This window comes from Phaseolus vulgaris, chromosome 10 (assembly GCF_000499845.2).
Source record: "Phaseolus vulgaris cultivar G19833 chromosome 10, P. vulgaris v2.0, whole genome shotgun sequence".
NCBI lineage: Eukaryota > Viridiplantae > Streptophyta > Magnoliopsida > Fabales > Fabaceae > Phaseolus > Phaseolus vulgaris.
The window spans coordinates 43,407,273-43,431,751 of record NC_023750.2 but is presented as its reverse complement, the minus strand read 5'-3'; the positions used below and the strand labels follow the sequence as shown (position 1 = coordinate 43,431,751).

Sequence of the window (24,479 nt, the reverse complement as noted above, 5' to 3'; positions counted from 1 at the left end):
TGATTATAATAAACCAATTGAGCTTTTAATGTTGGGTTGAAAACAATGAAGAAAACATATGGTTTCAATTCATGAATGAAAAAAGTGGCAACATTAATATGAAAGTTTTGACTCTATTCTTCCTCCTTGTCCAACCATTATTACCTTCATCATTCAATTTTTTTCTTCTTCATTAGTGAAAGTTGATCTATAATCTAGCTAAAAGAGAATGTGGAACATCAAATTGAATAAGTTATTCTTCTACATCTTCCTCTATAATTAGGATCTTGGATTTGAACTAGATTTTGGAGTTATTAATTATTAGGGTTAGGATACTTAAGAAATGAAGGAATTCTTTTGGTGTTTATCATCTTCTTCTTCTCTTGTTGTGTTCTTAGCTTACAAGAAAAAATTTAAGTGCAGAAAACTAGTATGGTTAAATTCAAAATTTTAGTTGTAAATGGTAAATCTTAAATTAGTAAAGTTATGAGTATCCATTGGTAAAAGATAAAAGTTACTACCACATTTATTCAAACACAAATACCAATATAAACATATAAATATAAATATTATCCTAAACCCTAAATCATAAATTATAAACCCTAAACTTATTTATAAATATAAATAATATATATCATTAAATAAAAACAATTTTTAAAAATAAAAAATTATTAATTATTAATATATAAAATATTTTTTATTATTATTAAATAGTTTTTAGATTGATATATAATTAGGGTTTAGGGTTTAACTATCAACTTTAGAATCTAATTAATTTAATTATACCAATTTAGCTTATTTATAAAAAAATGAAATAATTTTATCTAATAAATTTATTTAATTGTGTTAAAAAATCATAAGAAAAATAATCTTTTACATATATTTAAACGGTATCATAAAAGGTATTTCAAGTATGAAGGAAAAGAAACTATTACAATTCCTCTAGATAATGAAGAACTAATTTATCAAAGAAGAATTTTTAAATTGCAATGAGGAAAAATTATAATTTTTAAATGATTAATTAATGCATTAATCAAAATTTTAAATGCTTAATATGGTCACACTTTATAAATTAAATCTGTTACTTCTTCCTTCATAATTTATAGCATAAGATTAAATTTAAAATCATATTTATTTATTTTTGGAAGTGTAAATCTACAGTACCGTTTGTAGTGATTATTTAAACTAATAAGCATTTAAATATGTGTTATATTAAAAGTAATTCGATATTTTTAAATATTTGAAGTATAAGAGAGATTAGTATTTAATATTTTTTTATACCGTACACGTGTCCAAGTAGACAATATCGTTTTAAATACGTAAATTGGTTCTTTCAGATCTCAACTATAAAAGTGCAATGCCGTGTATCGTTAACCGCAAGAATACATTTTTTTTAAGGTGACGCGTATTATAGTTGAAAAATTAGATTTTTTTAATACTTTATCATAATTTAATTTCTTAAATAATTTTGTTGAAAGTTAATTTTAAAATACTTAGTGTATTAGTGTACCCGATCGAGTCCGTACAATACTGAAAATGTAATATTCGATAAAGACTGAACAATACAACTAAATGCATCATGTTAAAGCAGAAGATCAACCAGACTAATTAGTGATCAAACATTAGTCATACATTCTTAATTATTATATAAAATCCTAATCCAGTTAAATAGTAAAAGATTCGTGATAATTATATAAATAAACACAAGTTCTAAGAATCAGATATGTTATTATTATCATTCAGTACTAATAGCATTGAATGCTGAACACCAAAATCTCACTTCAGTGTCAAAACGCCTTTTGCAAATACTATTTAAATTTGAAGTTCACGGAGACAAAGAGTAATACGTAAGAAAAGAGGTTCCGATCAAGAAGAAAAAAAATTATTCTTTTAATTTCAACCATTTCGAAAACTTAATCTAAACACAGAATAATTAGTTTTTTTTAGTGAGAGGAGTATACATGGAACTTTTTATTTATTAATAACATTAAAAAAAAATTAAAAATTGGGTTTTTGTTTGAAGGCGAAAACCGTGTTTGGTTAATTGCACGAAACCAGGGTACTATATCGATGTCGGTAGGAAAAGAAATAAATTCTGTCTATTTTTTCAACGCCCTTTGTTTCTTTAAGCCATGAGTTTCGGACTTTTTAAAACTCTAATTTTGATAAATTTGAACATAATTTTGGATTATATATGGTTGAAGGGTTTGATTGAACTAGTGAAAAATGAAAAGATAGAAAAAGAAAGTGAAAGTTTTAAAAAAAGCAAATGAAAAGGTAAAAGGAAGTTTGCATTTACTTTTTGTTTTTTTTTTTCTAATATTTTTTCTTTAATTTAAGAACACCTTCTTTCTTTTATTTTTATTTAATCTAAACAACATAATTTTTATTTTTTCATTTACTTGTTTTAAACATGTTTAATGTTTTTATTTTAAATAATTTATATCAATATCCATTTACGACTTAAAAAATAATTTACAATATTATATTATCTATTCTAAACACATATTAAATTATTAACTTAATTATGTTTCAAATATATTAAAAAATTGAATTTTTTATAAAGAAAATTATTTTCAATTTTTATATAGGTACATTGTCATTTATTTTTATTGTCAACTATATGATGTGACAGTTGCTTCTATATTTCAATGAACTTGTTTCTTCCTTCTCAAAATAATTTGTTTGTTTTTTCTCTTAGAATGAGTTGACTTTGACTGACAAGTTAAAAGTCATTGAAGAGGAAAAACATTAATTAATTAAAGAGAAAATTAGAAAACATATACTTAGACAAAAATAAAAATACTTTAAATATTTATTAAAACATAGTTTTTTAGTAGAAATTCAAATAAAAATATTCATATTACAATATTTAAAAATTAATTAATTAATTTTTTTTAAAAAAAATTAGTTACAAATCAATATCAATATAGATATGCCAAAAGATGAGCCCAATAAATAGTGTGGCATGTGAGCTAAAACAAACGAGTTAACCTTCGAAGGTGTAGACATAAAATTACTCTTTGCTACTTTATGTACCTGAATGCAAAAACAGCCCAACTGTGGTTTTGGGCTTTCACTCTATGCTATTTCCACCTGACTTAATGCTATTTCCACCTGATTTAATGCTATTTACATCACATATATTGTTTATTTATTTTAATATTCCTAATAGAAAACATTTTTCATGGCTTTTTGAGGCAGCTTTTAAAAATGGCTCACTTGTGTAAGTTTATAGGATTGTAAATCTTATAATTTAGTTTAAGTTTTAATCAAACTCAATTAAATTAATTATGTGGTTAGTAATTTAATTAACTTAACTCAATTATTGAGTTGAGTTATGGAATTGAATTATTTTAAAAATACTATCTCTTAAAATGTTATTTTCCATGTTTTTTTTATATATTAAACTATTTATATTGATAAATATATAATATTAACAAAAATATTTTCTCACATTTAATTCATAAATAACATTACACAACAATAAAAAAAAATGAGTTAAGTGGCACAAGAAACAGGTTTGAACATTGTACAATATATAAATACTTAGAGACTTAAATGTTAAACCTTCCCCACACATTTTTAAAGGGACTACAAAGTGGCCCTCATCATTGGGATGCATACATCTTATACCTATTTTTATTATTATACCAATATTTTCATTAAAAAAAATAAAAAATAAATTCAAATTTAATTCACAATATTTACTTTTCCAAGAAAAAGTTCTCAATTAATTGATTATGGGGCAGTTTGTAGTTGAAGTATCACAGTACAAATCAATATTAATTATCTTTTTTTTTCAATATTAATGCACACAATTTTTAATTAAACATTGTGTTACATCAAATCAAATCTCAAACTAAACCTTGCTAAATGGAAAGATTATCCATCAGTACAATTTTACAAAAATTACACAATTAGTCGGTGGTGTTTCAAAAATGATTTTAAAATGAAAAAATTGAAGACATAAAAAAGTTTTATTATGAGTTTTTGTTGTCTGATATAAAGTAGTGCATTTATGCATGATTTATAATGTTTTTTCTAATTGTGATGAAGTGGTACTATGAAACATGTTTATAATTTTTTTTTTAATTGTGTATTTTTTTTAGTTCTTGTTTGGAAGCACATTTTTTTAGTGAAAGTGCTACTTCTAATTTTTTTTTATTGTTTATTTTGTTTTCTATGCTTTTAATTTTTATAAATTTGGATAATGTGTTTATTTATTTATATGCTAATTGAATGTATTTTAGGGATACTTTAAAATATTAATGTAGACAAATATATTTAAAATAAGTTATATATATAGTTAAATTTTTAGTCAATTTTAATTGAATGCAATTTCAAAAAGAATGAAAGCAGTGTCACTAAATTATATAGGTTATTATTGAAATAAGATTAATTGAAATTAGCAGAAATTTGTAAGAAATTATTTATTATTTTTCTATATGCACCATTTCTGTTATTGTAACCTTAACAAGAATATTTTTTTTGGATTTTTTTTATATGTTTGATCCATTTTGTTATAGATCTGAGTAGTTGTTGGTATTCTTAGTGCATGTGAGGATCATGAATGAAGTTCAAACTTATATAGATCGATCTTCAGACCGGATGATATTAAACTTCGTGAGTCTTGTAGATATTATCTAGAGTGTAAACTGAATCAATATATGTTAACAATCGCAAGTGACAAGTAGAAAAAACGATAATTATATGAGAAAAAAAAGAGTGAAATAAGTAAAAATCTCTACAAATCAAATCACCAATTATCTAATTTTGAATGTGTATGACATTGAATTAATTTTATTTCAACACTAATATATAATTTAATATCATTGTTTTAAAATTCAATTGAAATAACTAATCTCATTAATTAATTAAATAAACAAAATATTTAACTATTTTTTAGAAAACTTATTTTAAATATATTTTGACTATATTAATATTTTAAATTATTCAAAATACATTGCATATAAATAAATAATTAATTTCATTATCTAAATTTATAAAAATGAAAAATATAAAAAGTAAATAAACAATAACAAAAAGAATTAGAAGTCAAGCTGGCAAACTATACTTCACTAAAAAAATTAAAAAACATGCTAGTAAGAACAATTTTATAAAAATTTTTAAAAACTTTCTAAAAAAATGTGTTGACAGTACAACTTCACCACAATTTAAACCAAAATTAGAACTCATGCATGAACACAACTTTTTTTTGTGTGTGAGATAATAAAAATCATAATTAAACTTCTTCATTCTAAAGTCTTTTTTCAATCGCGATTTGTTAATTGGATAACTATTCTACTCATTTATGTAAATTGAGTTGAAAATTATAATCATATTTTTATGGAGTCATTTTCTGAATTAGGTCATGTGAATTTTTATTTCCTCAAGTTGAGAAGGTTTCTTCATATTAAAAATTCTTGGTATCACTATTCTATTTTGTTATATTCTCTATTACCTTCACAAGTATTTATTTTGTATCTACACCAATAAGAGAGAATTAGTTCCAATAAGAAAGAATTAGTTATGATCTGATGATATGATCGAGAATTAGTTTCAATAAGGGAGAATTAGTTCTGATATGATGATACGATGGTAGTCTATGAATCATGATAACTAATTAATGAATGTTATTAGATGGAAGCTATAAGGCATGATTATCTCATGCTTAATAAACTGAAAAGAGGAAATCTGATGCAGTTTGATAGAAAAAGACATGAGTTGGGCTACATAGCTAGGCAAAAGCATTAGAGGAAAGAGTTGAAATTATAAGTTAGCTGCATTAGGTATGAGATCCTATATAAGAACTTCAACTTAACTTCTCAAGGTTACACAAGCTAACTCTTCAAATTGTCAAACACTATAGTTAATTTGGTAAGATATTTTTCCGTTAAGAAGTGGGTAGTGGATAGCTGTCAGAGTCATGCATCAAATTTTGACAAGGCAAAGAGTTAGGCCAACATTGTCCAACCAAATCAATCACCCTAAACAATTGACCTAAACACTGTAGTTAGTTCCTCTCTGGGGTGAGTTTAGCAGGTAAAATCACAGTGTAGTTCTCTCTTTGCACTTGCACACCATGTATATGTGAAAAGTTGTTAGCAGAGAAACAGTGGTTAAACTCAAAGAGTGTGCATGTGCAAATGGGTGATGCAATCCCAACTTGTAATAAAGGGCACGCACATACCTTGGTAGCTATGAGGAAGCATGCACGTTACCGTGGGGGGTTCAACCCCGCTAGCTTCTTTATGAAGCCATAAATAATGCTACTACAACGCATTGGACTTGTACTCTGTCACTCGATGTTTACATCACATGGGCTGTAACTTTTTCCATTACAGTGAAAACACGCACGCTATGTGCTCCTTCCAGTTAGGTAGTTACCCTTTTTGTCACACCACCCTTCATACAACATGCCACTTTATGCAAGAGGACCACTCTTCTCATAAGGCAAAATCAGAATAATAATAAAAAGACAAAAAGTAACAATACTCATCACAGCCATAGAACGTGTAAAACTTTTTACTACACTATTTTCTGCAATTTAGGATCACTCACATACTTCTTTCTCAAACTATTTAACTCATCTGCATATACTCCCAACTTCAGTTCAACCCTTTTCATTCATGGAAATATATCAACCCCTTTGTATAATAACTTTAGATGAATCCAATGTACTTTCTGACTCAAACTTAAGGATTGGTTTATTGAAATAGTTAGAGAATCTTGAGACTGATCTTTGATCACGTGCTTCAAAATAAGATTATTTGTCTGACAAAGATGTTATTGGTAGCTCTATGTGATTTTAAGTCAACATATGTGCATGCAGCATTATAAGTTCTAGAGCTAGGATACAACATAAACTCACGTGCATTCCTCAAACGTGATTGTTAGTGCTAGCTAACTCCATTTAGCAGCAGCTTTCCTAATTTGGAAGGAATTTCTTTGTGTTTGATGAATTTTTAAATTATTAATGCAGAATGCTCAAGGAATTATAACTCTAGCTTCTACATACTCCTGCACCTTGTTCCTTGTAGCTGCAGGGTTGGTTTTAAATTTGTATAAGCAGTATATCAGAGTTTTTTTTTTTGGTATATTCATATGCTGTTCTAATGGTCTATTAGTTTATTGTATTTGTGCAGCATTTTCCCAACAAAAACAAGCATGCTTTTGCTCCTCTGTTTGCTTTCTGGACTCAACTTCATTTTCCTTCAAAAGAAACTTTTGTTCTGACAGCTGCAAAAGTGAGATTGGATCAATCAATAATGTACGGTATCTAATATTGGGCAGAAGATGGAAAATGAAATTACAAATCTGAAAAAAATGAGAAAGTGATGGAGTGTGCTATATGCATAGCAATGATAGCATGCTTAAAATCCACACACTTATTATACCTGTACATCTATAACCACCTAAATTTAACTAGATCGAAATAAATCTTAGTTGAACAATCATAAACTTTTATACCTGAATTGTGAACACATCTTCATATACACAAAAGTGATGTGGAATGAGAATATATAGTATTGCACTAAAAGATATACCGTGTGAACAGATAACACTGTTTTTTACATTTTGTAGTCAAAGATTGACAATGAGTTCGGATGTTTATTATCATTTTGTGCCCTTTTGTCCATGGTGTTTTAGGAGATCATGCATATCCTTGAAAAGGTTTATGATTATGCTAACTTTTTCGTTAAGCATAGAATAATTTTCTCTAACCCTGAAAAGATGAAATGCTCCCATTTGTACTTATAAACTAACTGCTGCTTATTTGAATTCAAAATTACTGAATGATTTTGTATTTTTCATGAGATTTATTCAGTGTCCCTTTGCTAGCCTGGTAGTATATAGAATAAAGGAACTTCCAGAGCAAGGACAAACGGCTGCCACCTTCGTGCAACTGAGTCACTTCCAAATTATATGCTGCAGAACTGAGAGCATTGCAGAAGGACAACCATACATAGTAAAACAAATTATAATGTCAACCAATAAAAATCATGCACGCTATGCTTTTAAGTTAGTGTAAAAGTTAACAACCTATGTGACAAATTATGACTGGACCAGCGTAAAAACTTTACAATGTTAGCTTATGTATGCATGTGTGTGTATATATATTATATACTCAACTTCATGTACTATAATATGATTTGAAGGTTAAGCTTAAGTTATAATTTGGTAGTGACATCACAATCAATGAGCTAAGCATCTCATAGTTTGAAAATTAATGGTATTCAAGTTATTATATGTCGTGAGTGGTCACTAACAGTCACAGTCGCCAACGTATGGCATCTACTTGCACGGACCACTTGAGTAATAAGAGTGGAGTGAAGCATCTGAAAGTTCAGTCTGATCTTATTATATTATATTGTAAAGAAAACTGAAATGGCTAACTTTTGAGCTAACCAAATAAGATAGTAGTTTGTGTTGTTAACCTTTTTATATCCTATAATTGTAACCCTTACTCTAAGTTGTATTATCACTATTAAGGACACTGCATACACTACCAACATCAGCATGAAAATGGGGTAAAATAATTTGATCCTTTGGTTTAATCCCTTCTGTGTGGAAATCCTACCAAACCAAAATCACGTGTCCCTTTTGTGGATGTAGCCTTGAATTACTGCATCATCACCCTGTGCTTTATAACTCGCCATGACTTTCACATTCTTTGTCACAAATTCCATATCCTTCTTTATCCTTCTCTCACTCTCTCTCTCCCCCCCTTTGGTAAGACTAGATAGTTCTGGCCAACATGGTGCAATCAAGGAAATTCAGAGGTGTGAGGCAACGCCATTGGGGTTCCTGGGTTTCTGAGATTCGTCACCCATTATTGTACTCTCATCAAACTCATCTCACTAAGGATTTTCAATTATTTATTTCTTCCACTTCTCAGCAAAAAGTTTAGAAAAGTATACCATTTCTTTTTCTCTTCTTTGTTTTGTTAATCATCCTTTGTATTGTACTACTTCGATCCTTGCCCCCTTATGGATAATGAGTTGAGAGAGGTTTTAAATTGTAGTCAATGTTGCAATCATGGTTTTCATCAAGATCCTTGACATTGCAAGATGTTTGAGATCCACATCGACCATTTCATAGTATATAAATAGGTGTAAACCTCACCTCATGCCGATTTTACGAGGTTGAGTTAAGTTTAAAGTCCACTTCTTAATACAAGAAATTGTCTCAACGGTAGCCATTACATGGCTGCACAGATTTCCAAAACCTATTTTAAAAGCTTTGTAGTATCTGAATTAATTAAAATGGGTGGCATGACTATCCATGCATAACAATGTGCATTGAATGTGAGAGTCTTACTTTGAGATTTGTGGTGTTTGAATAGGAAAAGGAGGGTGTGGCTTGGGACATTTGAGACAGCAGAGGAAGCAGCAAGAGCATATGATGAGGCAGCTATTTTGATGAGTGGAAGAAACGCTAAAACAAACTTCCCAGTTGGTGAAAACCAAGTGGTGAATCACTCAACATCCTCTTCTTCATCCACCACCACCACATTGTCTGAAGTTCTGAGTGCAAAGCTCAGGAAGTGCTGCAAGTCCCCTTCACCTTCCCTCACTTGCCTAAGGCTTGACACTGAGAATTCCCACATAGGGGTGTGGCAGAAGAGAGCAGGCCCTCGTTCTGACTCAAACTGGATCATGATGGTTGAGTTGGAAAAAAAGAACAGCGAGGGTGATCAAGATCAATGTCCTTCTTCTGACTCAGAAGTTCCTGTTGTTGTTGTTGATCATCATGATCATCATGCCCCAGAGAAGATAAAGCCTGAGGAAGGAAATGGCTTAGATGAGGAGCAGAGAATGGCTCTGCAGATGATAGAGGAACTTCTGAATAGGAATTGAGTTGGATGAACATCATTCATTCCAACACGCTTTTATGTTGAAGTGGGCATTCAAGGAATTTGAAGTCACTGCTCTGGTCCTTTTTCCCTTAGTTTATTAGTTTCTTTGTCCCAAATAGGAAAGGATAGTGAGAGTGGTACTACATTAATTTTGTGAGGAATGGGGATATTAAGTTTAATGTCTGTCGCTGTGAATGTTTCCGATGTGGGATGTGTGTGTAACTACCTACTACCTACTTGTGTTTAAACTTCATTTTCTTTCCCCTGTAAAAATCATTTTCCTGCTTTAAATATTTTGTATAATATCTCTTAATATGAATCACTGAAATGTTTTTTATACATAAAAAATGTTATTTCTACTATTAGTATAAAATTGTGAGAAATAACTACATTAATATCATTAAATAAAAACTAATTTTACAAACTAAAATAATTAGCTTTTTATTAAATTATTAGTATATAAAGTAGTTTCTAAATTGGTATCTAACTCTTAGTTACTAAGGTTTTAACTATTAATTACTTATGATCTAAATTTGTCTCTATTAATTTTTTAGAGACTAATTTATAATCTAAAATATTAGTAGCTAAAACTTTGGTAACTAATTTAGATATAATTTAGAAATTATTTTATAATATTTTATTAATAATAGAAACCACATTAGATACTAATAATTTTTTAGTCTTCAAATTAGTATCTAATTTAGTCAATATAGTGACTGATTATTTTTTATCTCTAAATTTAATTACTATTAATGATTTTCTTGTAGTGATATTAGATAGTATACACAGTGAGATGAATGTAATTTTAACTATATATATTACATAAAACAATGTTATATTTCCTTGGTTAATATACTCATATTTTAATACTGATGAATTTAGTTTATATTTTTAAAAGATACACTTAAAATCCATTTTTCCTCTTATAAATTTGTGACTACACAAATTTGGTTTCCATTGAAAGTCAAGAGAAAACTATATTTTATCTTTCACAAACTTAAATCACATCTACACTTCTTTTCTATTTAAAATAGACATTATTTTCTTTAAAATCTCATTTACATCCTTCTAATCTTTAAAATACATTAATTACTCTCATCTTCTTAACGAATTTTTTTTCTTATGTTTTAATAAGTGAAACTTACTTCTTTGTTTTATTTTAAACCAATATATTAATTAAAAACTGAAGTTTTAATATAGAAAAATTATAAAAAAAATTGAATGATTTAATTATTATCTTACAGAAATATAAAAATATATTAAAAATATGTTAATATATAAATAATTAATTAATTATACAATATAAATATGATGTAAAAAAAATAAAACTATAAATATAAATAAAATAAAGAATATAAATTTTAATTTATTAATATAATTTTAAAACTAGAAAATCTGGGATTTAAAGAAAAACTTCAAGGAGTGAATTAATGAAATGCTTTCATAATTATATTATTTAATTTTATTTATAAAAATATTTTCTTTCTACGTTTTATATTTTAAATTTTCAGTTCCATAAATCTTTATTATATTGTAATCAATAAAATTATTTTTAAATAAAATAAGAGGGGCAGTTTACATTATATTAAAAAAATATTGAAGTGAAAGCAGATGTTTAAAATATTTATAAAACACACATTCAAGCTCATCTCTCCATTTATCTATCTATCTATATATATATATATAATAATAATAATAATAATAATTAAATTGATTGTTCAACTATTACAAAGTCTATAGGTAAATTGTAGTCAGATAGTAGTTGAGATTATTGATCGCTCCTTTTTTTTAATCACTTTCTTTTATTTGGTTGTTTCTCTTTTTTCTTCAGTTTTTCAGTTCTCTTAATATTTCAAGTCTTCAATTTTTTAACTCCTTAACGTTCGGTTGGAGTAAACCTACAAAAGATTTGAAGTAAGTATTTTGTATTGAGAATATCCAATGTAAAACTAATAAAAGTGTATATCCCTCTTATGTAACAATGATTATTTGTAGTATTAGTAGTAAGTTATTTCGTTTATGGATCGTATTTCATATATATCTTTAATAAAACGGTATTACTTAATTTATCGCATGGTTACTGGATTCATGGATGCTAGATGTCGAATGACTTGGCTGATTCGACTCCAATCGGTACACAAATATTTACAAGAAATAAAAGTTATTATATTTCAAAAAATAAAAGTAAAAACATCACAGAAACAGAAAATGGAGAGCTAAAATTTGTAAAGTGTCTTAAAATTGTCGTTGCCTAACTCATTTGATTATTTGAATTCCCACTGTTTTGAACAATAACTCCAAAAAAAAACAATAATTTTACCTCATTGCCTCTTGAAGAAAGTAAATTGATAATTTTCCATAAATGGACTCTTATTTCATTTGCTACCATTGATGACTAAGGAAAAGTGTGTATATATATTAAAAATTGAATATATTTTTATAAAAAAATATACATTTAATAGAAAGTACTTTTTTGGAGGAAACCTAAAGTTCCTTATGTACTACACTTAATCAATATATAGAGTAACTAATTTTATAGAAATAAAAAGTATTTATTTATATAGTTAAGAAAATACTGCATAAAGAACATTAAAATATATTAGTTTTCATATTCCTTTTACCGTTTTAATTTTATTATTCTAATACAAGTTTTATGAAGTAATAATTAAATATATATTTCATTATTTATGTATTTTAATATTTACCTACTGATTACTACACTATAAAAAATTATTAAATAAAAAATAATTTTAAAAATAATAAATAATTTAAAAGATAATAAATAATTAGTTACGGATTAAATTAGATATTATTTTAAAAGTTATAGAAATTATTCATATCTAAAATAATTTTTATTATTAATAGTTATTTAAATATTACTAACTTTTTTATCTCAAAAAAATATTTAATTTAATTAATATAATAATTAATTATAATTTTTCTTCCATTTAATAATTTTGTTTAGTGTTGTACGTGTTAAGATATAGAAAAGTATTTCTTTTACACAATTTCAAAAAATTACATTCATTTAACAACCACTTTAATAATATAATAATATATATTAGAATTTAAATTTTAAATTAAAAATAAAGTAAATATTGCTAGAATATTATTATTCAGGTATGTGTGAGGTGTTTTTTATGGGTGGATGTTAAACTATCATCATCTAAGATATAATATCTTTATCCGTTCATAAATATGAATGCTTAGTGATTTAAAAGTATTTTTTATGAAGTCTTTTATAAATTACACTGATATTGAACTTGGATTCATAATTTTTTTTAAATAAAACTTTATCGATTTAGGGTGTTGCAAAAGTCAGAATGTGTAAGTTTTGTGTTTTTTTTTCACATTATAAACATGTAATTCACCTTTTACATACTGATTTTGGAATTGAAAACGTGAAAAAAAAGATAATTAATTATACAAATTTGTTTACAAATAAAATATTGTTTTTATGTGATATTTTTATTTACAAGATTTTAAAATAAATTTTATTGAATTTTCGTTAATGAAACTTTAAAAAATTTAATAAAACTAATGAATTAACTAGTTTTAGTGATATATGTGTGATTACGTTAAAAATATCGCGTGTTAAAAACAGGAGGGAGTATTTTAAAAAAATGCAACTATTAACTGTAAATTTTCGTTTATTTTTTCTACTTCAACCATGAAATGAAATGAAAGATCTTGATAAATAAATAAATAAATAAATAATATATATAGAGAGAAATTCTAACTCGTGAATTTAATATTTACTTTTTTAAAGAAAAACAATTTATAAATTTTAAATATAGCTTTAGTCAGGATAAGAAAAGCTAGTTTTAGTTTGAAATCATTATCTTTTCTTATAAAATATATGAGTTTTAGTTTTAATTCTTGTAAAACAATTGTCTATATATTTCATTTTTAAAAAAAAAATAACTTCTTATTCTTTTTCTAATATATTTTATTCTTTTTCTAATATATTTTTAAGGATAGATAATCACATATATTTTACACATTTTATAAGAATTTGTTACTTTCAAATATTATATTATAACATAAGTGTAAATAATCAGCTTTTTATTTTAATATATGACTATTAAAAACGTTATTTATAGTCTTTCTTCTTTTGTTTCGTCTATTAGTATAAAACTTGTACCATTAACAAAGTACTTATGTAATTTTTTGACGCATCTTATGACCTAATTTAACAAATCTCTTATGTTTTGATTTTTCACACTAAATCGCTTGTTATAAACCTATAAATGTAAGTCGCATGAAGAATTATGTTAGATAATATATATGTCCTTAATTAATGGTAAAATACATACATATTCCTTAATTCATGTAGGAAAATATGAGTGTATATGAGTTTAAGCACTTGATTCAGCTATTTGCTCTGACATAAGGATGAACTATCTAAAATACATTATTATAACAGTCAATTTAATAGTTTTATAAGAAATCAAGACAAAATTCTAAACAATAAACAATTGTGATTAGAACTTACTCAATATACAGTTTAACTTCAATGCAATTGACTAACACATGAACATGAACATGGTTAAACTCAACATCAATTAACCAATTATTTAACTCCCTCCCCACGACCAACTTGTTGAAAGACTCGTAACATTGACACATGCGTTTGACTTTGAAATTCTATTTCATTCCTAGAATCATGTGGTGTCAACATGAAGTTGTTGAAATAATAGGAACAAAAATATGTAGTCTCATGATGTAAGTAAGTTGCACTAATTGATCCTTCAACTAACTTTATGTTTTCACTTATCATTTTGGATCACCCATAAATATATACAAATATATAACTACATTATGATTCATATATAAGTATAATAAAAATTAAATTTAGATAATATAACACAATCATTTGTCACTTTTCAAATGGATACATCCACCTATATTGCATTGGTCCACTAAGTCATGTTTCATATGGAAGTTGGATAAGTAAGGTTGAAAAACACAAATATTTAAAAAAAATGACTAATTTCAACAAGAGGATTTAAAACATGCATAGGTTTCAATAAGAGAATCTAAATCATGCATAGGTAATGTGCCAAATGCAAAAGAAAGTAATGTCTCCATGAATACATAACAATCATGACTTTTCATCCCTTGAATCTTTCCCTTTTCAACATTAGAACATTTGGTCAAGTTCAAAATATAACCATCTCGCATCCTAAGTTTCTTCAAACTAAATTAGCTTCATCTGTAGTTAAAGTGTACTTTGCTTTACACTTTAACATTTTCCCATTAACTTGTGGCTTCAACTCCAAGTCTTTTTGCCTACAATACAAAGTTAAATCTTTTCTTTCCTTCTCATTGTCCTTTGTCTTATTGAACATGTTGTCGATTTTTTTTTCTATATGCATCATATCAATATTATGGCTTAACAAATTATTTTTCCAATACGGAAGACCCCAAAAAATATTTTTTTGTCCAATTATGACATTCTCCATATCCATCTATCTTTGTTACATAAATTTAGTGACTTTCAGGAAATCATTCACTCTTCTTCAAACTTGTGATGGTGTCAGCATAGGAAGTGGCCCATTTGTTTCAATTTGTTCTTTTCCAAAGTCTTTATTGTTTCTCATAAACGAGTGATCATTGGGTAAGAACTTGTGATTCAAGTCAAACCAACAAATTTTGTGACCATAATTTAATGTGAAGGACTTATTATGCTTCATACAATGCGAACAAGCTAATCTACCATGTGTCCCCCAACCAGATGACATCCCATAAGCAGGGAAGTTATTTACAGTCCACATTAAAGCTACCATCTTCATAAAATTGTGTTTTCTTGAAATATTATACATCAAATATAATTCCACAACTTATTCAAATCATCAATTAAAGGATCTAAGTAAGCATAAATAGATGCATTTGGATTATATGGTTAAGTCTTGACCTATACATTTTAAAAGGAAAATTGTATGGAGTAACAATCACAGGCCAACAAGAATATGGTGAAAATGAAGCCTGGATGTACATGTTAAATCCATCTAAACATAAATCAAGTTGTACATTGCGGGGATCAAAAGAAAATATGAAATATTTTCAATCAAAGTGCTTCCAAGCTTCACCATCAAATGAGTGGTGTAACACGTCTTTCCTTTTGTTTTTATCATGTCAAGTAGTCTTACCTTGTGGTAGCATAATCAGGTTGATCAATGGTATCAATAGAGTGATTCATTACAATATGACCCACATGTGTTACTTTTTTAGTTCAAGCATAAAAGTATTGTCTTTTGAAAGATGTTTCGATTACTTGTTATTCAATATATATGGTGGAATGAATATACATTTAATCGATTATATATTGATCATAGTTTGTCGATTATTTAACATGTTATGATTGTGTTACGTTGCATTCGAAGAGATAGATATTGACATATGAAATAAATGTTTTTGAATTTAAAAAATAAACTAATATATATATATATATATATGTGTTTTATGTATATTGTTATCCGTTAATACAACTTATTATTGTATATAGTGTATGATAATAACTAGTAATTATACTAACCATGCCTTTCGTTAAACCTTCTGCATAACACATATGTGTTCTCAATTCTAGTGTTTCATTGAGAAGTATGAAATAAGTACATAAAATAGTAAATAATTTATTTTGGTATATTTTTGGGGTATATGCTGGTCACAGCCCATATATATATAAATCATTATAACTTTTTTTAATAAATAAATATATATATATATATATATATATATATATATATATATATATATATCTTTCCATCACATCAAAGGAGGGGTTGAGGGACGGGATGGTATTTATGCAAATGCTTTGTCATAATAATAGAAACATTGTTAATTAAAGTACAAATAGCAAACCACATATTCTAATTTCGTAGACTGTGACATTGTCTTCTCTCTACAACATAATTCAACCAATTTAACTTGATACCGACACCTCAAACATTCACCAATATAATCCTGCCGACAATTATAATCAATTAACAATTAGTGCACAAGCCATAATTAACGTTCTTTTTTAAGCATTTTAAACACTTTGTCGGGAAATAAAAACATGAACAAGTTAATGTCGGAGGTCTGGTTTTACTATCAGCCGCTCTGACACACCTTTTAAATGGTGGTGTGTCTGTGTTGGAATTGAGATTTGTAAAACATATATTGATGAAGTGTCTAATTTAAAAAAATATTTGTTGGATTTTTAACCATTCTAGCATATTTCTAATACAATTTTAAAAATGAAAAATACATTAATTTTTTAAAAACTCATACTTATTAAATTTTTATTATGATTATAAAAGTAAGAAATTAATCATTTTAAACCAGCCAAGAGAAACATCGTTTTGTTAACAAAATATTAAAACATACTTGTACACATAAATCTTTATTATTAATTTATATAATTCACAATTATATAAATATATAAATTTATGTCTTATGTCCTACATTTTGAAAATTATACGTATCTATGTCTTCATATCGTATCAGTATCTGCGCTACCTAAATTCTAAACCCTAAACCCTACCATCACTTGTTAAACATAGTTTAAGTAATAACATAGTTTAAGTAAGAAAAGTCACTTGTTAAACATAAGAAAAGTCACTTGTTAAACATAGTTTAAGTAAGAAAAGTGAGGTGATTCTGTTTAGACAGGTGGCAAGAATGGGATGCAGATTTGTGGAGCTAGTTAAAGTGATTTTACTTATGAATTTATGGGAAAATGTGGAGATATGAGAAAGAAAAAAGGAAAAGTAGTTGATGGATTTTCTATAAAGGTGTGATAATGAAACATCATATTCCATCATTGAATGGAAATTAATGAGTTATGGCGTAACAAGGGCATGTGGTATTGATCTATAGGTTCTTTAGGTAACGGCATTTGTGTCTCTAACAAGAACATTGAAGATTAAATTGACCTCAAAGTGAGGGCTAGCTAGGGTAGATATAGATCATGCACCTTCTAATTGCTTTGTCTCATTGTGTGAGCTGTTACCATATCACAATGCTCAAGACCTTACTCATTTATTTTTAAGCTTAATACTTTATGGCCACAAAGTACACAATTTAAGAGAGCCTAGGGCTCAATGGGGTGGTCCAACATATCAAATATTGCCGATCCTCATTCTTTTATTTCATTTTTTATATTGTGTCAAACAATAATCATATGATTAATTTAGAAGCCTCCTAATATAAGATGATATAGATAATTTTATAAGTAAAATATTCACTAAAAGATAATTATGTATTGTATGAAATGAAATGTGTCCGATTTTACCTACTTCCATCATATGAACAATTATATCTCGATTTATTAAAAAATCATCTAGTTAATCATGAAGTTTAACTTACTTAATTAATCAACATGTCAGATTAATATTAGAACTTAACAGTGATATACGTGTCAATTGAGTCCATTACTTCATACTCAACTCAACTCTATAAATAAGTTGATCAACCTCAAATCAAGGTACATATTTAATAACATTTTTCATCATCGACCCACGTAGCGAAAACTGATTTAAGTGTCAAAAAATCCTTTGTAGATATATCTTAATACTCAACTCGGAAATTGAAAAAAAAAACTAAAAGAACAAGATTCAACCCATACAAAAATAAATTCAGATTTCACAATTTTGTAGATGATTAAAAAAAAATTCCCAAATTAAACATCTTTGTAAAAATATTTTTTTATTGGAGTATCACCAACCCAACTAAAAAAACTACAATACTTATATAACTAAAGAAATTATCACTCATATATACAAATATAAATAAGATAAGGATGTTAGTTAATTAGTTATGTTAATTAATATTTGTTTGCTAACTAGTTATAAAGTAGGTTAGATCATAATTCAATTAAGTTTTATTCTTTAATTTCTATGTTTATCTTTTATTTTTTATAATTAAAAAATTATATATTTTAGTTGTTGACAAATTTGAGACTGGGATTTTTTTTAACAGTTAAGGAGATAACTTATGGTTATAAATTAATCATTTATATACCGACAAGAGAAAAATAGAGAAAAGAAGGATACATATAACTTTCAATAGTTTATTGATGACTTCTAGAAAAGTAATTTGGTTCATTTTTTTCCTCTTAAAAGAAATATAAATTAAAACTATTGGGTGAAACATATTCGTGTTTTGTTTTTATTAAAAAAAAAGGTTAGAAACTTGTAGATATTCCCACAAACTATGAAAAACAGTTTATTTTTAAAAAAAAAATTAACAAAACTGATCACAATCTCGTATAAATATTTCCACGTAGGATCATCCTTGGAACATTCGTAGCATATGATTGTTTGAGTAAATTACTTAACTTAATTTTGTTTATTTAATAAAATTCTAGGCATTTTATGATTAAAATTATTTTATATTTTTTTGAAATTTGAGTTGTATTTCTTTTAAAACTTTTGTTTATTGACTTTTTAAAAAAATAATACTATCGTGAACACTTCAATACTTACACGATTTTAATAAATTGGTTTTTACATTAATTAATATTCCTAGTTTGGATTAAAGGCGGCAAAAACATTCGTGAGGTGACACTGGCAAAATCTGTTTAGTTTTAGGATTTTAAATCCTATATAAATAACCTTAATAATGAATATAAATATTTTAATAATAAATATTTTAGTGTATTGATATATTTTGTTTCTAAGTGTAATAAGAAAAGAAATTACAGTGTTAGTGATTTTTTTTTTAATTTTGTTTGAATTTCATTAACAATTTAGGTATCTGAATAGTATTTGGTTTTTATTTTTATTTTTTGTTTATAAATTTAAAATCTTTAGTGATTTCTTCTAAATTAGTTACATATTAAGATTAGTTTCTCATTTAATAAACGCGCATATTATTAAAGATTAAGTTTGTATTATATTAATAAATAGACTTAAATAAACCTAATAAAATTAAAGTTGTTGTCCTAAGATCATAATTTTTTCATGAAAATATGTCAATACTTATTGTATTGAATCATATATATATACCATAAGTGAAATTGACCACTTAAAAAATAATATGAGTGTGAAAATATCAAACACTCTCCGCCATTTTATTTAATTGATTTAAAATAATAATTTATTAAAATAAAACTATGGTTCAAATAAATATTAATTATTCAATAATTATTTATAATTTGATTTTATATGTCTATACTTTTCATTATTCAGACTTATGAAATTGAAATTATTTTCAAAAAAATATTTTTCTAAAGCATATATTTTATCATACAATTTATTTAAATACATTTTATAAAAGGATCAAATTTATTTATATTAATATTTTGTTATATATTTTTTATTTGAGTTGTATATTAAAGTTAATTCTTAAGAAAATGAAAATTCTTAATCTAATCTCAGCATTCAGAAGAATGAGTATGTGTATGAACATTTACTTTTTTATTTGGAGAAGTCCTAAACTACAAGCATAAAGTTTATAACATGAAAGGGTATTTAAGTCATTAAGCACAAGAACCCTTGATGCTTGAATTGGGAATTGGAAGAGAGCTGAATCAAGAAGAAGAAGAAGAAGAGAGAGTTGAGAGAATATGATCCTTGCAGTGCTCTTTGCCAACGCTGAGGGCAATATCCTCATCGAACGGTGCGTTCAGATCCATCTTGTCTTCCCATTCCCAATTCTTATTTTTGCTCTGCTTCTCAGTTTTACCTCAACTTCTCCAATTCGCTTCAATTTTCTCATGCTGCATCTAAATTTTAGATTTTGCGGATCGAATCATGCTATTTAGATTGGATCTGAAATGGGTTTGGCTTGGATTTTGATGGGGTGGAGTATTAGTTGCCATAGTTGTTTTCTGAAACATGTTGAACATCGAACTTTCATAAGTGCTTGTAAGATTAAGCTTAATTAATTATGTAACCTTGTATTGGAGTCTTGCTTTGCATATTATTTAGCATTTGGACTACATTTTGTTAACTGTAATAACATAACCCCTTTGTTGATACATAATGATTTTCAATTTTGCAGTTTTCATGGAGTACCTGCTGAGGAGCGCCTACATTGGCGTTCTTTCTTAGTCAAACTAGGAGCTGATAATCTTAAGGGTGTCAAAAACGAAGAGCTCCTTGTTGCTTGCCACAAGTCAGTATAGCATACTTTTCTCTCATATTATACCTTGAATTTCGTTTCATGTATCTGTGTGTGCTTATATGAGTTGCCTCGTGTAAGAGCAGAAAGATTACAAACTAAATAATTTTAGTTGCTAAAAAGAATGGACCTGGTATTGGGCAAAACAGTATCTTCGGATGGTGTAGTTGGTATCAGGAATATCAGAAAAGAGTTGTATTTGTAGAACAGTACATGTGTTCTACGTGACTAAAACATGCATGCATACTTGGTCAATGATGTTTAGCAGCTTTTGAAAACTTGAATCATCATTTATCACGATGTGAAGTTTGACATGAAACAAGATTATCTTTCACCATCAACTCTTGTGCATTCATATTCTTTTTTGTGGAAAATTGCTTCTTATTATTTTATGATGCTATAGTACTTATACATTTTCATTGCATCAGGTCAGTTTATATAGTATACACGGTGCTTGGGGATGTCAGCATCTATGTTGTGGGCAAGGACCAGTATGACGAACTTGCCTGTATGTATTCGTGGAATCTATATTTTATATTTGTTGGTTGTAATATAAAATCATGGAAATTAGTCATTCCAGCTATAGGCTTACTTGTTTTAGATTGCAGTGCTGACTGAGAAATTTGAAAAATGTGAATAGAGCTACTAGATATTTTTTTGTCTTGAGTCTTGCGAAAATATACTTAACCGATTACACTACTAGAGACTGAGCATCTTTATTTAGGTTGCTACTAGTAAGCAGGATGTACGTAGACAAATGTGCATACAAAGATAAAGATATAATAGATTTTTGCAATCAAAAGTGAGACAGTGGAGTTAAGAGTTCAGTAATAGAAAAAAGAGTAAGTAGAATAGGAATTGTGGACAGAAAGAATCAGATCATTTAGATGTCATTTTTGAAAGCTGGATTTTAATTATATATTTTTCTATAAAACCCTGTAATCTATATTAATTTGTCTAACAGACATCAAGACAAGAAGAGATCGTAGTTTTTTGGGACAAAAAGTAAAGATGAAAAACTTCCCCTTCACTTTCTTATTTTGATAATGCAAATAATAACTATTGCTGATAAACATTATTTTTCTAGAATTGTTGTTGGTAAACTGCCGATAAAGGACAGATCTTGGATTCTACATTTAGTAAATGGTTTTGGTTAGCTTATCAAGAAAATGATTAATGACATGATGACATCTGCCTTTTTAGCGTTATGCTTAATTTCACTGGAGCTGGAAATGTAAATTTTAAGAGCTGTGGAATACTTTGCAATTCACATCTCTGCTTCTATTTACGGTTTTTTTCTGTTCAGTGTCAGAAGTTATCTTTGTGATAACCTCAGCTGTGAAGGATGTATGTGGGAAGCCCCCAAGTGAGCGCCTCTTCCTTGACAAGTATGGAAGAATTTGCCTTTGTTTGGATGAAATTGTATGGAAGGTAAGGAGGCATGCAGAACAGTTTCAGACTTTCATTTGTACAAAATAACCAAAACCAGAGCTTTTAGATTTTGTCAGTTTACTCTATCTGCCTGTCTTTGGAACTCATCTATTAAGAAATTCCATGTGACATATGTAATCATAGGCATTGCTCATCTATTTATTATCTGTATGATGGAGTCATCTGTTTTCTGTTAGGCCCATTAGTTAGATATTATCTTCTACAGTGCATGTTATGGATGCCCTGATAATACTGTCTTATTAAAGTATAAGAATTTATTTGAACTTTGTTGGAGATCTCATGTCGACTAGATATTATAGCATTTCATAGTATATAAGTGAGTGCAAACCTCACTTTATAAGCCCGTTTTATGAGGTCGAGTTAGGCTTAAAATCCACTTCTTAATAAACTTGATTAGGGAAAAACTGACCACAGTAGGCACTTGGATCCTTTGTCCCTAAACACTAACCCAAATGTATCTAACTGTCTTGTTCAATTGTTTCAAAGAGCAATTTTCTACTTGATGCTTTTCTTGACAATTTTCTGTGTGTATGTTTTGAAGGGATATTTGGAAAATACAGAAAAGGATAGAATCAAAAGACTGATAAGGTTAAAGCCTCCTACAGAGTTTTGAATGAGAAGTCCAGAGGCAGTCATACTTCAATGACTGGTCTGAGTCCTGTGTTCAGTGTAGCATCTTCTAAGTGGATATGGGCAAGCAACCAAATACTGTGTTGGATATCTGCACTTTGCAAGGACTATTTTAAAATTCTTGTGTCACAATTTTTAGCACTTGTATTTTATAGTATTCCCAAATTCTGCCTTCTATAATTTGCTTATTTTGCTCCTCATTTATCCTTGCAATATTGTTTACTGTGTGGCACATGATTCCATTTTATGGAATGAGGGATTTTCATGTTGGCTAAAGTACTTGCATTTCATTATAACATAAACAACTCCTTTATCCATCACTCCATAAATCAATCATTATCTACAAGATGTTGGTGATCCTCCTATGTATACCATGCATTCATTGAAATGACATTGTTAATGACTATGTTAAAATAAAACTTATCGTAAATAATAAATTATACATATATTATATAATAACTTATCGGACATGCATGATTTTGCAGTAATGTGGGGTTTGTGTCTCCATCTTGTGGATTACGAGTGTGACGACGTGGTAGTATAATCAGTTGATCTTCCTTTGTATAATGAACTATATATGGGTGAACTACAATTTTGAATCATGCATCCTTTTTGATTGCACAATACAAAACATGTTATTTATTTATAATACATCTTGGATTGCACGATTAATAAGTTACTTTCACACTTTGGATTGCACGATTCAGAAGTTACTTTCAAATATGAAAATAAGTTATGAATTGTACTATTCAAAGTGTATTTTAAAGACATTTAGATTGTAAAATTTGAAAAATTTCCAAAACTTCCAATCCGAAGACAACAATACAAAAATGAAATAGATCGATCTTCGTGCATGGGTGTGGTTACTACGAAGGGGGGTGCGAATAAAGAAGATGAAAAGGGAATGCTTTTCTTTTTCATTAAGGGTAGAACGATATTTTCAAGAGGCCATGGGGTGCATGAAGAATTTGCCAACCTCTCATCCAATTGTAGTAAAAGATGGGACATATTTTCAAGGGACACATCTCATTCAAAGGAGAGACTAAATACAAAGATTAAAATTTTTAAATTGAATAGAAAGATTCTAACTTTACTGAAATTCTTAAGTTTTAATGAATTATCAGTTTTAATATTTTATCCTCTAATAAATTATACTTTGCTTGTTTTGAAAGAAATAGTAAAATTGTTTACATAAATAACATATTATTGTTATTTTGTGTGAAAAAACAAAATTATAGTTATTTGGAGACGCATGTATAGCAATAAATACGCATGTATCAAATTTTATGCATGTATTCATATTTGTAATGACACGTTTTAAAATGTTAATTACATCAATACTAACATATCAAGTTATTAATAAAATATATATTTAAAGAAAGAATAAATTATATTATAAATATTTTTCTTAAAAATAACAATGTTAGTTATAGGTTTATAGGACAGT

The 24,479-nt window shown here is 27.3% G+C and overlaps 2 protein-coding genes across 2 annotated transcripts; both read left to right on the top strand.

Annotated features, from left to right (window-relative positions):
- The first annotated feature begins 8,648 nt into the window (after positions 1–8,648).
- Positions 8,649–10,132, top strand: LOC137818685 (ethylene-responsive transcription factor WIN1). The gene is made up of 2 exons (XM_068622245.1): positions 8,649–8,820; positions 9,329–10,132. Exons 1-2 carry the CDS (start codon positions 8,741–8,743, stop codon positions 9,840–9,842), a joined length of 594 nt encoding a protein of 197 aa, XP_068478346.1. The 5' UTR covers positions 8,649–8,740; the 3' UTR covers positions 9,843–10,132.
- A 10,156-nt stretch (positions 10,133–20,288) lies between these two features.
- On the top strand, positions 20,289–23,308 carry LOC137818121 (uncharacterized). Its single transcript, XM_068621354.1, has 5 exons — positions 20,289–20,446; positions 20,831–20,944; positions 21,379–21,458; positions 22,257–22,381; positions 22,944–23,308. The coding sequence occupies exons 1-5, from the start codon at positions 20,394–20,396 to the stop codon at positions 23,013–23,015; spliced, it is 444 nt and encodes a 147-aa protein (XP_068477455.1). The 5' UTR covers positions 20,289–20,393; the 3' UTR covers positions 23,016–23,308.
- The last annotated feature ends 1,171 nt before the right edge of the window (positions 23,309–24,479 follow it).

Bases quoted from the DNA above. Each gene is read 5' to 3' on its own strand.
- LOC137818685 (XM_068622245.1), top strand. From the start codon at position 8,741: ATGGTGCAATCAAGGAAATTCAGAGGTGTGAGGCAACGCCATTGGGGT. The intron at 8,821-9,328 runs GTACTCTCATCA...GTGTTTGAATAG, and splicing joins GAGATTCGTCACCCATTATT to GAAAAGGAGGGTGTGGCTTG.
- LOC137818121 (XM_068621354.1), top strand. From the start codon at position 20,394: ATGATCCTTGCAGTGCTCTTTGCCAACGCTGAGGGCAATATCCTCATC. The intron at 21,459-22,256 runs GTATGTATTCGT...TTTTCTGTTCAG, and splicing joins CCAGTATGACGAACTTGCCT to TGTCAGAAGTTATCTTTGTG. The intron at 22,382-22,943 runs GTAAGGAGGCAT...TATGTTTTGAAG, and splicing joins TGGATGAAATTGTATGGAAG to GGATATTTGGAAAATACAGA.